Source organism: Myotis nattereri (genome assembly GCF_964212035.1).
Source record: "Myotis nattereri genome assembly, chromosome: 6".
Taxonomy (NCBI): Eukaryota; Metazoa; Chordata; class Mammalia; order Chiroptera; family Vespertilionidae; genus Myotis; species Myotis nattereri.
In genome coordinates, this window is record NC_138081.1 from 9564880 (window position 1) to 9576749 (window position 11870).

An 11870-nucleotide genomic window follows, 5' to 3' on the forward strand; every position below is an offset into this window, starting at 1 on the left:
CCTCAGAGGGTCTGGAGGGTGTAGCTCAGGCTCCCCTGGCTGAGTCCTCAGAGGGTCTGGAGGGTGTAGCTGAGGCTCCCCTGGCTGAGCCCTCAGAGGGTCTGGAGGGTGTAGCTCAGGCTCCCCTGGCTGAGTCCTCAGAGGGTCTGGAGGGTGTAGCTGAGGCTCCCCTGGCTGAGCCCTCAGAGGGTCTGGAGGGTGTAGCTGAGGCTCCCCTGGCTGAGCCCTCAGAGGGTCTGGAGGGTGTAGCTGAGGCTCCCCTGGCTGAGCCCTCAGAGGGTCTGGAGGGTGTAGCTGAGGCTTCCCTGGCTGAGCCCTCAGAGGGTCTGGAGGGTGTAGCTGAGGCTTCCCTGGCTGAGTCCTCAGAGGGTCTGGAGGGTGTAGCTGAGGCTCCCCTGGCTGAGCCCTCAGAGGGTCTGGAGGGTGTAGCTGAGGCTTCCCTGGCTGAGCCCTCAGAGGGTCTGGAGGGTGTAGCTCAGGCTCCCCTGGCTGAGTCCTCAGAGGGTCTGGAGGGTGTAGCTCAGGCTCCCCTGGCTGAGCCCTCAGAGGGTCTGGAGGGTGTAGCTGAGGCTCCCCTGGCTGAGCCCTCAGAGGGTCTGGAGGGTGTAGCTGAGGCTTCCCTGGCTGAGCCCTCAAAGGGTCGGGAGGCTGTGTCTGAGGCTCCCCTGGCTGAGTCCTCAGAGGGTCTGGAGGGTGTAGCTGAGGCTTCCCTGGCTGAGCCCTCAGAGGGTCTGGAGGGTGTAGCTCAGGCTCCCCTGGCTGAGTCCTCAGAGGGTCTGGAGGGTGTAGCTGAGGCTCCCCTGGCTGAGCCCTCAGAGGGTCTGGAGGGTGTAGCTGAGGCTCCCCTGGCTGAGCCCTCAGAGGGTCTGGAGGGTGTAGCTGAGGCTTCCCTGGCTGAGCCCTCAAAGGGTCGGGAGGCTGTGTCTGAGGCTCCCCTGGCTGAGTCCTCAGAGGGTCTGGAGGGTGTAGCTGAGGCTCCCCTGGCTGAGCCCTCAGAGGGTCTGGAGGGTGTAGCTGAGGCTCCCCTGGCTGAGCCCTCAGAGGGTCTGGAGGGTGTAGCTGAGGCTTCCCTGGCTGAGCCCTCAGAGGGTCTGGAGGGTGTGGCTCAGGCTCCCCTGGCTGAGCCCTCAGAGGGTCTGGAGGGTGTGGCTCATGCTCCACAGGCTCAGCCCTCAGAGGGTCTGGAGGGTGTGACTGAGGCTCCCCTGGCTGAGCCCTCAGAGGGTCTGGAGGCTGTGGCTCAGGCTCCCCTGGCTGAGCCCTCAGAGGGTCTGGAGGGTGTGGCTCAGGCTCCCCTGGCTGAGCCCTCAGAGGGTCTGGAGGGTGTGGGTCAGGCTCCCCTGGCTGAGCCCTCAGAGGATCTGGAGGCTGTGGCTCAGGCTCCCCTGGCTGATCCCTCAGAGGGTCTGGAGGGTGTGGGTCAGGCTCCCTTGGCTGAGCCCTCAGAGGGTCTGGAGGGTGTGGGTCAGGCTCCCCTGGCTGAGCCCTCTGAGGGTCTGGAGGGTGTGGGTCAGGCTCCCTTGGCTGAGCCCTCAGAGGGTCTGGAGGGTGTGGGTCAGGCTCCCCTGGCTGAGCCCTCTGAGGGTCTGGAGGGTGTGGCTCAGGCTCCACTGGCTGAGTCCTCAGGGGGTCTGGAGGCTGTGGCTGAGGCCCCCACAAAGGGAGTGGCGCAGCAGGGTGAGCTGGGCCCAGATGTGCTGGCGGGCCGTCCCGGGGGGCTAAGGGAAGCCCCTGGCCTGGTCCAGCTGAGCAGGCTGCCTGCCCTCCCTCAGCAGAGTCTGGAGGAGGAACCCAGGGAAGAGGATGGGAAACAGGGGGGCGAGGGCAGGCCCGGCCTCAGTTCAGAGCAGCCCTCTGAGGCTCGGGGCCCGAGGACCGGGCCCTCAGAACGCCCCCAGCGACGTTCCCTGCCCGCCCCTCTCCCACCTGACACAGCGCAGGCTCAGGCTGAGGCAGAAGGCCCTGCTCCTGGAAGACCGTCCCCTCCAAGGGACTCTCCCCCTCGGGGGGCTCAACCTGGGGGTGGGGCAGGGCCCCGGCTGCCCACGAACACCCTGCCCAGCTCGGAGGCTACGCTGGAAGCCCAACCCAGGCCGCCACCCACAGCCGCTCAAGCGGAGGGAGAACAAGGCCCCCGGCCACCCCGTGAGCCTCGGGCAGAGAACAGGCCTGAAGACACAGGAACAGGCTCCGGGGAGGCTGGGCTGACCCCCTCCCCAGGGGGCCCCACGGGCAGCGAGGCTCCAGCCGACCCTGATTACATCTACCACATCATCTTCCTGGGAGACTCGAACGTGGGCAAAACATCCTTCTTGCACCTGCTGCACCAGAACACCTTCGCCTCTGGGCTGACAGCCACTGTGGGTAAGCGCCTATCCTGGCGGGGGCGGGGGGGGGGGTGGGGGGGAGAGGGGGAGGTCCAGGGCCCTGGCCAGCAAGTCTGAGCAGGCTGGAGTGAGCACCCCTGGGGAAACTGCAGTCTGTCCTGGCCCAGGCCCTGCTCTAGACAGACTTTATATGGGATGCTCTTACTATTTTACTAATCATCTCTAATTACAGGTAATTTGCTTTTCCTGCATTGATCAGATTAGCTTATAATGTGCCACATCAACAAAGTACCCTGCAATTTAGGTGCCAGTGCTGACTGATGGTGAAAACAAGCGAGTCCCCCCCACATGGCTGCAGGGGAAGGCAGGGCTCAGCAGGGTCGCACAGGTTGGATGTAGTCAGGACTAGCCCCTGCCAGCCAGCCCAGCTCTGGGGGGAAGTTGCCTTGGGCAAGTTGCATGTTTTATATAGAATGTGTTTGTGGGGTGTGATACGCTAGGAAGCTGGGTGCCTGAGTTCATATCTCGTCCTGCCACTTACTAGCCATATGAACTTGGACAAATGATTTAAGCCCCTTGAGGCCCCAAACCCTCACCTGCACAAGGGGGACAGCGTGGTTGTAAGGATTAGCTCATTAGTACGAATCAAGCTGTTAGAATAATACCTGGCACATTGTGCTAATCAATATTATTTTTATTGTTATTATTATAAGTATTAGATGATGTCTCATTCAGTGGCTCCTGCCAATGAAATGTCCGGAAGCACAAAGCTTCCTCGCCCTAGAACAGCGGTTCTCAACCTGTGGGTCGCGACCCCTTTGGCGGTATCACAGGGGTCGCCTAAGACCATCCTGCATATCAGATATTTACATTACGATTCATAACAGTAGCAACATTACAGTTATGAAGTAGCAATGAAAATAATTTTATGGTTGGGTCACAACACGAGGAACTGTATTTAAAGGGCCAGAAGGTTGAGAACCACTGCCCTAGGACCGGGATGTGTGGCACTGGGTGTTGTGTCGGCCCATGGAAGGCCAGCGTTATGACCACTCGGGACGAAGAGGGAGTGAGCCGATCTTTGTCTGTCAGGGTGCACGTGACTGGGACCGTGTGGATAATGACAGCCCACATCCAAGAGAGGCCCCAGGACAAGGCCTCAGGCTTTTCTCTGCTTAAGGATCCTCACCTGGGAGCCAGTTAACGATGCAGCGTCCTGGGGAATGGGACCCACGGCAGGTCCGGCCTGGGGTTGAGCAGGGTCGCAAGCCTGCAGGGCCACCCTTAGTAACCTCCTAAGCCAAGGGCACCTCCAATGCACCAGGCATCTTACAACAGCCGTCTCCCCCGTAATAACCGATTCTCCCCTCATTATCATGTAGTAAGAGGCTTCCAGAAAATTCCATCAAGAAGAACACAGATTGATGCCTTAGCTCAGGGATAGAGCGTCAGCCCATGGACTGAAGGGTCCTGTTTGATTCTGGTCAAGGGCACGTACCTCGGTTGTAGCCTTGATCCCCGACCCTGGTCGGGGTGCATGCGGGAGGCAGCTAATCGATGTGTCTCTCTCACATTGCTGTTTCTCTCTCTCTCTCTGTCTCTCCCCTTCCCTTCCACTCTCTCTAAAAATCAATGGAAAAAATATCATCAGGTGAGGATTAACCAAAAAATAAATAAAAAGAAGCCCTCTCCATCATCCCCGCCCCCCACCTGCTTTCCTTTGGGAAGTAGGGGTTGGCAGGAAGTTGTACCCCAAAGACTCCAAACTTCCCTGAGATTTCACTTACCTCCATATTTCCAGAAAGGGTCTGGAGCCATGACCTCAGGCAGGCAGGGGTGGGCCTGTAAAATCGAACGGGCTGGGGTCAGAGAGATGAGAATGAATAATGATAACAATTACCACCTCTCAGGCACCGCCCCCTCCCAGAATCTGGGCTAAACCTTGGACATAAGTCATTGGCTCCTCCCAGCCGCCCTGTGCGGTGCGATGAGGAGGGAGGCTCAGAGAGGCCGAGTGACTGGCTTCAGGTCACACAGCAGGTACAGCGGCAGAGGGCGGACAACTCACAGCCCATCGGTCACCTCTGAAGTCAGCGCTCCTGCCGCGCCCCTGGCTGTCTGGTCGAAGGGAGGATGCAGGCCGTAACTGGGATATGAAACGAGAATTATAAAATAAAACAATGAACAGGTTTTCCTGAGTGGACTAAGGAACACACATCGCTGTGTTCACAGCGGTCAAAACAGCGCAAGGTTCCCTACGTGGGCACGGAGAGCAGCGGGGGCAGTGAGCCCGTGGCTGGGGGTCGGGGAAGGCTTCTTGGGAGACCTGGGCCCTTGATTGTGGATGGGATTTGGGGAGCAGAGGGAAGGCCAGCAGCCGCAGGTTCCCGCCCCCTGGGGCCGGGGTTGGGCACTTGGGCCGGCCTTGGCTAGACGTGCTGGGTGGTGACTGGAGAGTAGGCCTCACCTTCTCTGTGCCCTAGGAGTGGATTTTCGGGTCAAAAACCTGCTGGTGGACAACAAGTACTATGCGCTGCAGCTCTGGGACACGGCTGGCCAGGAGAGGTAGGGCCTGTCTCCACGGAGACCTGTGCGGAGCCTGGGTGCCGGGCGGAGGCAGCCCCGCCCAGAGGAGGCCAAGGTGGGCAAGAGGCCGCCCAGTGCAAAAGAGACATCACCCCCGGGGGAGTCAGGAGGTCGGGGAGGAGAGCAAAGGCCCAGTGGAGAAGACGGGGTGGCCCATAGACCCCTGGGCCTGGCCAGGCTTCTGTGAGGATGACCCAGCTCGGCCCTCAGGGCCAGCGCCCGACCGCTATCCTGCAAACACTGGCCGTCCACTTGCCGGTTGGGCCACAGTGATCAGACTTTAAAGCACTTCTCTCTGCCCAGCGGTTTCACGTCTGGAAACTCATGCTTCCGGTAACTCACATGATGGTATCAAAGGGACCGAGGCTGTTCACAGCAGCGTTTATATTGCAAAGCACTGGGCACAACCCAAATGCCATGGGTGGTGGCCAGCGAGACAGGCTGGGGTCTAGCCACATGATAGAATATTATGAAGCCACAGAAAGACCCAGGGCCCTCACTGTGGCCAAAAGCGAAACACCTCCAAGCCTTCTCTTGACTAGAAAAACCAGGCAGGGGTTCCGAATATGAATATGTGAGTGTTTTACATTGTACCGTGTTATCAAGGGCAAAGGGCAGGTGCGTGTGCGTGTGCACAGGTATGTATATGCATGTACATTTATGAATATGCATAAAGTGCCTCTGGGAAAATATTTAAGAAGCTGGTGACCCTGGCTGCCTCTGGGGAGGGGGACCGGGTGGCTGCAGAGTGGGGGTGGGAGACCTCTCACGGGGTGCCCTTTGGTACCTTTTGAACTTGAGCCATGAGAACTGTTAACTATGCACAATAACTACAGTGTGAGAAGCCAGCATGTGCACACTCTCGTGGGAAGCAATGAGAAGCAGGAACGTTAATTCTCCCTCGTTGCCGATGGAGTGGCTGAGGCCTAGAGAGGCCGGGGCCGGGGTCAGCCCAGCAGGCCTGGCCTCACGCAGACTCCCCGGGCAGGTACCACAGCATGACGCGGCAGCTGCTCCGGAAGGCTGATGGTGTGGTGCTCATGTATGACGTCACATCCCAGGAGAGCTTTGCCCACGTGCGCTACTGGCTGGACTGTCTCCAGGTGAGCAGGTGGTGGCGGAGGCTGGCCCCAGTTTCTGGAGTCAAGAGGGAATGTGTATCCTGCCCACTCTCCCTTTCTCCCGGGATTACAGTTGCTACAATAGACATGCAGGTGATGCAGCCCATGGAGGGCATGTGACTGGGTGGCCTGGGAGTCGTACCAGGGAGCCACAACCACACAGTACAGCTTCCAAAACAAACTTCTTCCTCTGTCCTACGAACATTTCTTTCTTACAGACAGCAGCTCTGCGAGGTCTCCTTAACCCCTGGGGATGATGCAATTCTCGTACCACTTTAGGTGGTACTTCCTCTGTCCACACATCTCTAGTTCTTCCCCCATGTACTTAATTCATACATATATGCTGAAATTTTGCAGTATTTGCCAGCACAACAGAGGGATATGAAGGAAGACATGCAGCCTTCTTTCTAGGAGTTTCTAGTTGAAGAGATGCAAAAAAAGTAAGATAACGTCAGATACAAAGGCAGCTGGGCTCTGGGGTCAGACCGGACCCAACGATCCCACCCCAACTCAGTGACAGCCTCTCTGAACTTCACTTTCCCGGCTTCTCTCATAGACTTGTGAGGGTTAACTGACATCATCGCGTTCAGCACAGCACCTGGCAGATAGTAAGCACTCCGTAAATAAAAGCTGTTATTATTATTACCCATGAAACAATTAGGAAAAGAACCAAGACACCCTGTGTAAGTGAGCACTGGGCTGTTGAGCACAGGCAGGAAGAGAGGGGCATGGGTAGGATCAATCCATGAAGGCTGCCGGGGGAGGGAGCTTTGAGGTTGGCCCTGGAAAATGGGTGACATGTTTGCAGGCAGATAGGAGGGGCAGCCTCACTGCAGATGGAGGGGAATTGCCTACGTGGGAAGGTTGTGGAGTGAGGGTGACAGGGAAAGGTAGGTGTCTGTGCCGGGAGGAGGCACGCTGCCAGCTTCCCGGAGGTCAGGGCCACGGCCACCCAGGGCCTGGCACACAGCAGGCGCTCAACATGTGTGTCTGAGGGAATGTGCTCTGTGTGCAGGACGCGGGGGGTGTTGGAGTGGTCGTTCTTCTCCTGGGAAACAAGATGGACTGTGAAGAGGAGCGGCAGGTGTCCACCGAGGCTGGGCAGCAACTGGCCCAGGTGAGCACCTGAGTGTCGGTCTCTCCCCAGCCTGGACCAGGCAGACCCCTCCCTGGAGGACGGTGAGTAGGTCACCCTGGCCTGGGCATCCAAGAAGGCCCCATTGCCTGGCCGGCGTGGCTCAGTGATTGATCATCGACCTATGAACCAGGAGGTCACGGTTTGATTCCCGGTCAAGGCACATGCTGGGGTTGCAGGCTTGATCCCCAGTGTGGAGCCTGCAGGAGGCAGCCAGTCAATGATTCTCTCTCATCATTGATGTTTCTCTCTCTCTCTCTCTCTCTCTCTCTCTCTCTCTCTCTCTTCCTTCCTCTCTGAAATTAATAAAAAAATATATATTTTTTAGAGAGAAGGACCCATTGATCATTTCTGCCCCTGCCCGGCCAAAGGCCAGGTCAGAGTGGACAGCAGCCCGGCTACCTCTGCCTCCCCCTCAGCCCAGCCTTAGACCCAAACGCGAGTAATGGTGGGCACGGCATGGAACCTCACTGCTGAATTAGCAGATCCACACCCAATGCCCTGACCTACGTAAAAAATAGCTTCAGAGTAAAAAAGGTTTTAAAAGCTTCACTTAAAATTCCTGATCGAATCTTAATTTTATCTCTGGTCTCTAATTAACGTAACGTTCCTTCTAATTTATTCTATTTTAAGACTCAAATTCTTCCCCAGGAAGATTAACATCAAAAGCCCCACCACCAGACAGTGGTTACTATTTATTTATGAATAGAAGTTGACTAGGTTCCAGAAAATCTGGAGAATAATAACGAAAACATAAAAAAATAAAAAGAAGCCACTCCTTGCCCCACCTCCGCCCCACCCCTGCCAGCAGTCTCACACTGCGTCTCCCTCCCGTCTCTCTCTCCTCTCTGTCCCTCCTGCTCCTGAGCTCATCGCTGTGGCGCCTGCGGGGTGGGAATGTTTTTCTCTTAACTAAAAGTAGTAGCTCATCTCTCTGACACAGTAATTCCTCCTCTAGCAATTTACCCTAAAAGAAGCAGAAATAACAACCCCTAGAGAAGAATGAGATGGCCCCCCATGTGCAATGTGTAATCAGACATGCTGACAGGAGGATGGTCTTCACAGTGGTATTTACAAGGGGAAGCACCGGGCAGCAGCCGGTAGTTAAGCTGTGGAGTTCCTGTGAGAGGCTAGCATTTGCCGTCAGGAGCCCTGCCCCGGGGACAATAGTGAAGGGTGTGGAAGAAGTGCTTCCACCATACTGTGACGTCAGAACAGCAGCTGCAAATCTGGGTACAGGTTGGGTCGACCCCTATGAGATTGCTGATATCTGACTGTTTGGAGCCTACAAGACAGCAGTTTCGTTGGCTTAATCTAATGGTATAATGACATTTAGCCCCCCCCCCCCCCCAATAAAAGGGTTATATAAAACAGAATGGAAATACACACTGAGTGGCCAGATTATTATGACCACCCCTCAGTACTTCGTTGGGCCACCTTTCGCCTTCAATACTGCTGCGATTCTTCTTGGCATTGACTCCACGAGATGTTGAAAGGTGATGCGAGGAATCTGACACCATGCCTGATGAATAGCACTGTCCAGTTCTGGGAGATTTGATGGTTGTGGAACCAGCTGCCTGATGGCTTTTAACTTTGTCCCACAAATGCGCAATTGGATTGGGATCTGGTGATTGTGGGGGCCATCTAAGCAAGGTAAAGTCTCCCTCATGTTCTTGAAACCACTCCTGCACAATACGAGCACTGTGGCATGGCGCATTGTCTTGTTGGAAGAAGCCATCTCCATTGGGATACGCCATCAACATGATAGGATGAACTTGGTCAGCAACAATACTTAGGTATGTTGTGCTATTCAGGCGTTTATAATGGTCTGGCCCTCTAGCAACTTCTGCGTGAAATTATAGCTAATTTGCCTACAAACGTCAGGTGGTCATAATAATCTGGCCACTCAGTGTATATGCCAACAGGAGTGGTTTATATTTTGTACTTTTTAATGCTGTCTTTTCTAATATTTCCCCCAATTAAATATTATTGAAATAAACAACATAACTAATGGTTTAAAAACATCACGGACATTTCTCCAAGTCAGGACACAGGCTGTAGGCTGTTTCCAAGGTGTCACTGACACCTGCCCAGCCGGGGGGGAGGGGCAGCGGGCAGAGGGTTGAGGCAGGGGACCTTGGAGACACGGAGATGGGACTGCCTAGCCCTCTGTGGCTGGCCTAGGGACCGACTGGGCGGGACTCTGCCTGGGGCCAGGCTGTTGGGGGTGGGCTGCCTCCTGGACTCCAGTGGTCTCCTCCAGGGCACCCACACTCGTCTGTCTGGCCTGCAGGAGCTGGGGCTCTCCTTTGGAGAATGCAGCGCGGCCCTGGGTCACAACATCCTGGAGCCCATGGTGAACCTGGCCAGGTGAGTGCCCCCGATTCCCACCCTGAACCCTGGGCAGCCCTCAGCCAGCTTGGGCGGGAAGCACCTCGGAAACCACAGGGCCCCCCAGTGTGGAGAGAGCGCTGTGTGCAAAGCTGCCAGCTCTACCAGCCCACTAGCTGCCTCACCTCCCAGAGCCACATCTCGCCTCTGAGCGTCAGTTTACTCATTGGCAAAGTGTTCCCAACCTTCTAGTGACTCCCACTGGATTTAGAATGCAATGCCAATGCCTCACGGCATCCTGCATTGTCTCCAGGGCCATCTCCCTGCACACACACACAAACACACACATACACACAGACATACACACACACATACACACACATACACACACACATACACAGACACACACACATACACAGACATATACACACAGACACACACACACACATACACAGACATACACACACAGACATACACACACAGACATACACACACAGACATACACACACACAAGCTTCAGCCCCTCAGGGGGCCCTCCCTGACCAACCCCTCCCACCACTATGCTGGACTCAGGTCTCTGTCCTTCAAAGCCCTTGGGGACAAATTAGAATTACACGTGCATTTGTCTGTTTTCTCATTGCCCCGCTGCCTCCTCCCACCCCAGGCAATAGGCCCTGGAGGCCATGGCTCTGTCTATTTGTTTAGCCCCTCCCCCCACACCTGGGACCTGGCAAATGCTGGGTGCTCGATAAATGAATGAAGGAGTCAGCGGCAGGAGTATCAGACCAGATGACCTCTAAGCCCCTTCTCTGACAAAGTGTCTACAGCGACTTGCTAATCTGTAACCCGGGCAGCCTGATGCCCTCCGGCCAGAAACACGCCATGGCTTCCCTTTGCTCTCGGATGGCAGCCCGTTGCGTCCAGGCCCACAGAACCCGAGCCCGGCTGCCTCTGAGGCTTCCTCTGGCCATTCCGTCCTCAGCTCTGGGATTTAGCAAAGGGCCCAGCACATAGGAAATATATATTGTGTGTTGTAGTTTTTAAAATATATTTTTATTGGTTTCAGAGAGGAAGGGAGAGGGAGAGAGAGACAGAAACATCAATGATGAGAGAGAATCATTGATCGGCCGTAAACATATTATGAATGAATGAATGAGTGAATGAACACAAATGGGCATTTTTTGCTTTCTCAACCCCCAAGTTCTCTCTTAACACAGAGCCTTTGCCCTCTCCCTGGATTCTACCCCTTTTCTGCTGGCAAACCTTTGTCCACTGCTGCATCTCAGCTGGACACTGCCTCCTTCCTCCTAATCCCCCAGGACCTGCTGTGAAGTCCCTCTGGGCGCTTCGCTATCCGGGTCCTGATCCACCGGTCTCCTCCGCCTCCCTCACTACCCAAGGCCAGGACACGCTGGCGTCACTGTCACAGTCGGAGTCCCTGGCACAGAGCCCGGCACGTAGCAGGCTGGAAAGAACGCCAGAAAAGGGACGGAACTCACCGTCTCCATGGCCCCGTGTTTCCGGTGCCTGTGGCATGTAGGGCAGGGGCAGAGCCGGGAGGAGAGAGGCAGCTCCCCGGTCCCCCAGCTGCACCCACGGGTCCCTCCCTGCGGCCCCCGGGAGCTGAGAGAGAGGACTGATGCCTGGGGGTGGTCGTGCAGGTCACTCAAGAGGCAAGAAGACCTCCTGAAGGGCTCACTGGTGGAGGTGGCCCCGGAGAGGCCGCCGAAGAAAGCTGGCTGCTGCTCGTGACCAGCTGGCCTGGCGGGGGGACGGCCCCCCTCCGGCTCCCAGTCCCGCCTGCCTGGACAGCAGCACCGGAGGCCCAGCTCGGAAGATCCAGAGCATCCTTCCGGGTCAGGGCTCAGATCCCAGAGCCGGGGCTGCCCTAGCGCTGCCCTTCGCTCCAGCTCCCGGAAGAAGGACTTTGCTGAGCAAATAACCTTGGGGTGGGCGACTCTTTAAAGAAAGGAAAAGTCTAGGCCAGGGGTCGGCAAACTCATTCGCCAACAGAGCCAAATATCTACAGTACAACGATTGAAATTTCTTTTGAGAGCCAAATTTTTTAAACTTAGATAGGTAGGTACATTGTTATTAACTTAGTTAGGGTACTCCTCAGGCTTAGGAAGAGCCACACTCAAGGGGCCAAAGAGCCGCATGTGGCTCGCGAGACGCAGTTTGCTGCCACGGGTCTAGAGAAACAGCTTAAGGAAAATACACCACAATATTAGCCACCCATCTCTGGGCAGTAAAATTATAGGGTGAATGTGGGGGCGGTATCTTCCTTTTATACGTGTTTGTCTTTTTGGATCTTCTACGGTGACTGGGTGTTCCGGTACAGTCAGAAATAAAAATGCATGTTGAGGGGGG

General features: G+C 56.0%; 1 protein-coding gene across 1 annotated transcript in view; it reads left to right on the plus strand.

The window, feature by feature from the left end:
• RAB44 (RAB44, member RAS oncogene family) overlaps positions 1-11870 on the plus strand; it is a 30326-nt gene extending 18456 nt beyond the window's left edge. Inside the window, exons 9-14 of the mRNA XM_081094433.1 lie at positions 1627-2364; positions 4811-4892; positions 5902-6016; positions 7050-7151; positions 9463-9539; positions 11162-11870. Of these exons, the coding sequence (XP_080950559.1) occupies positions 1627-2364; positions 4811-4892; positions 5902-6016; positions 7050-7151; positions 9463-9539; positions 11162-11252 (1205 nt within the window). The 3' untranslated portion in view covers positions 11253-11870. The remainder of the gene's footprint in view (positions 1-1626; positions 2365-4810; positions 4893-5901; positions 6017-7049; positions 7152-9462; positions 9540-11161) is intronic.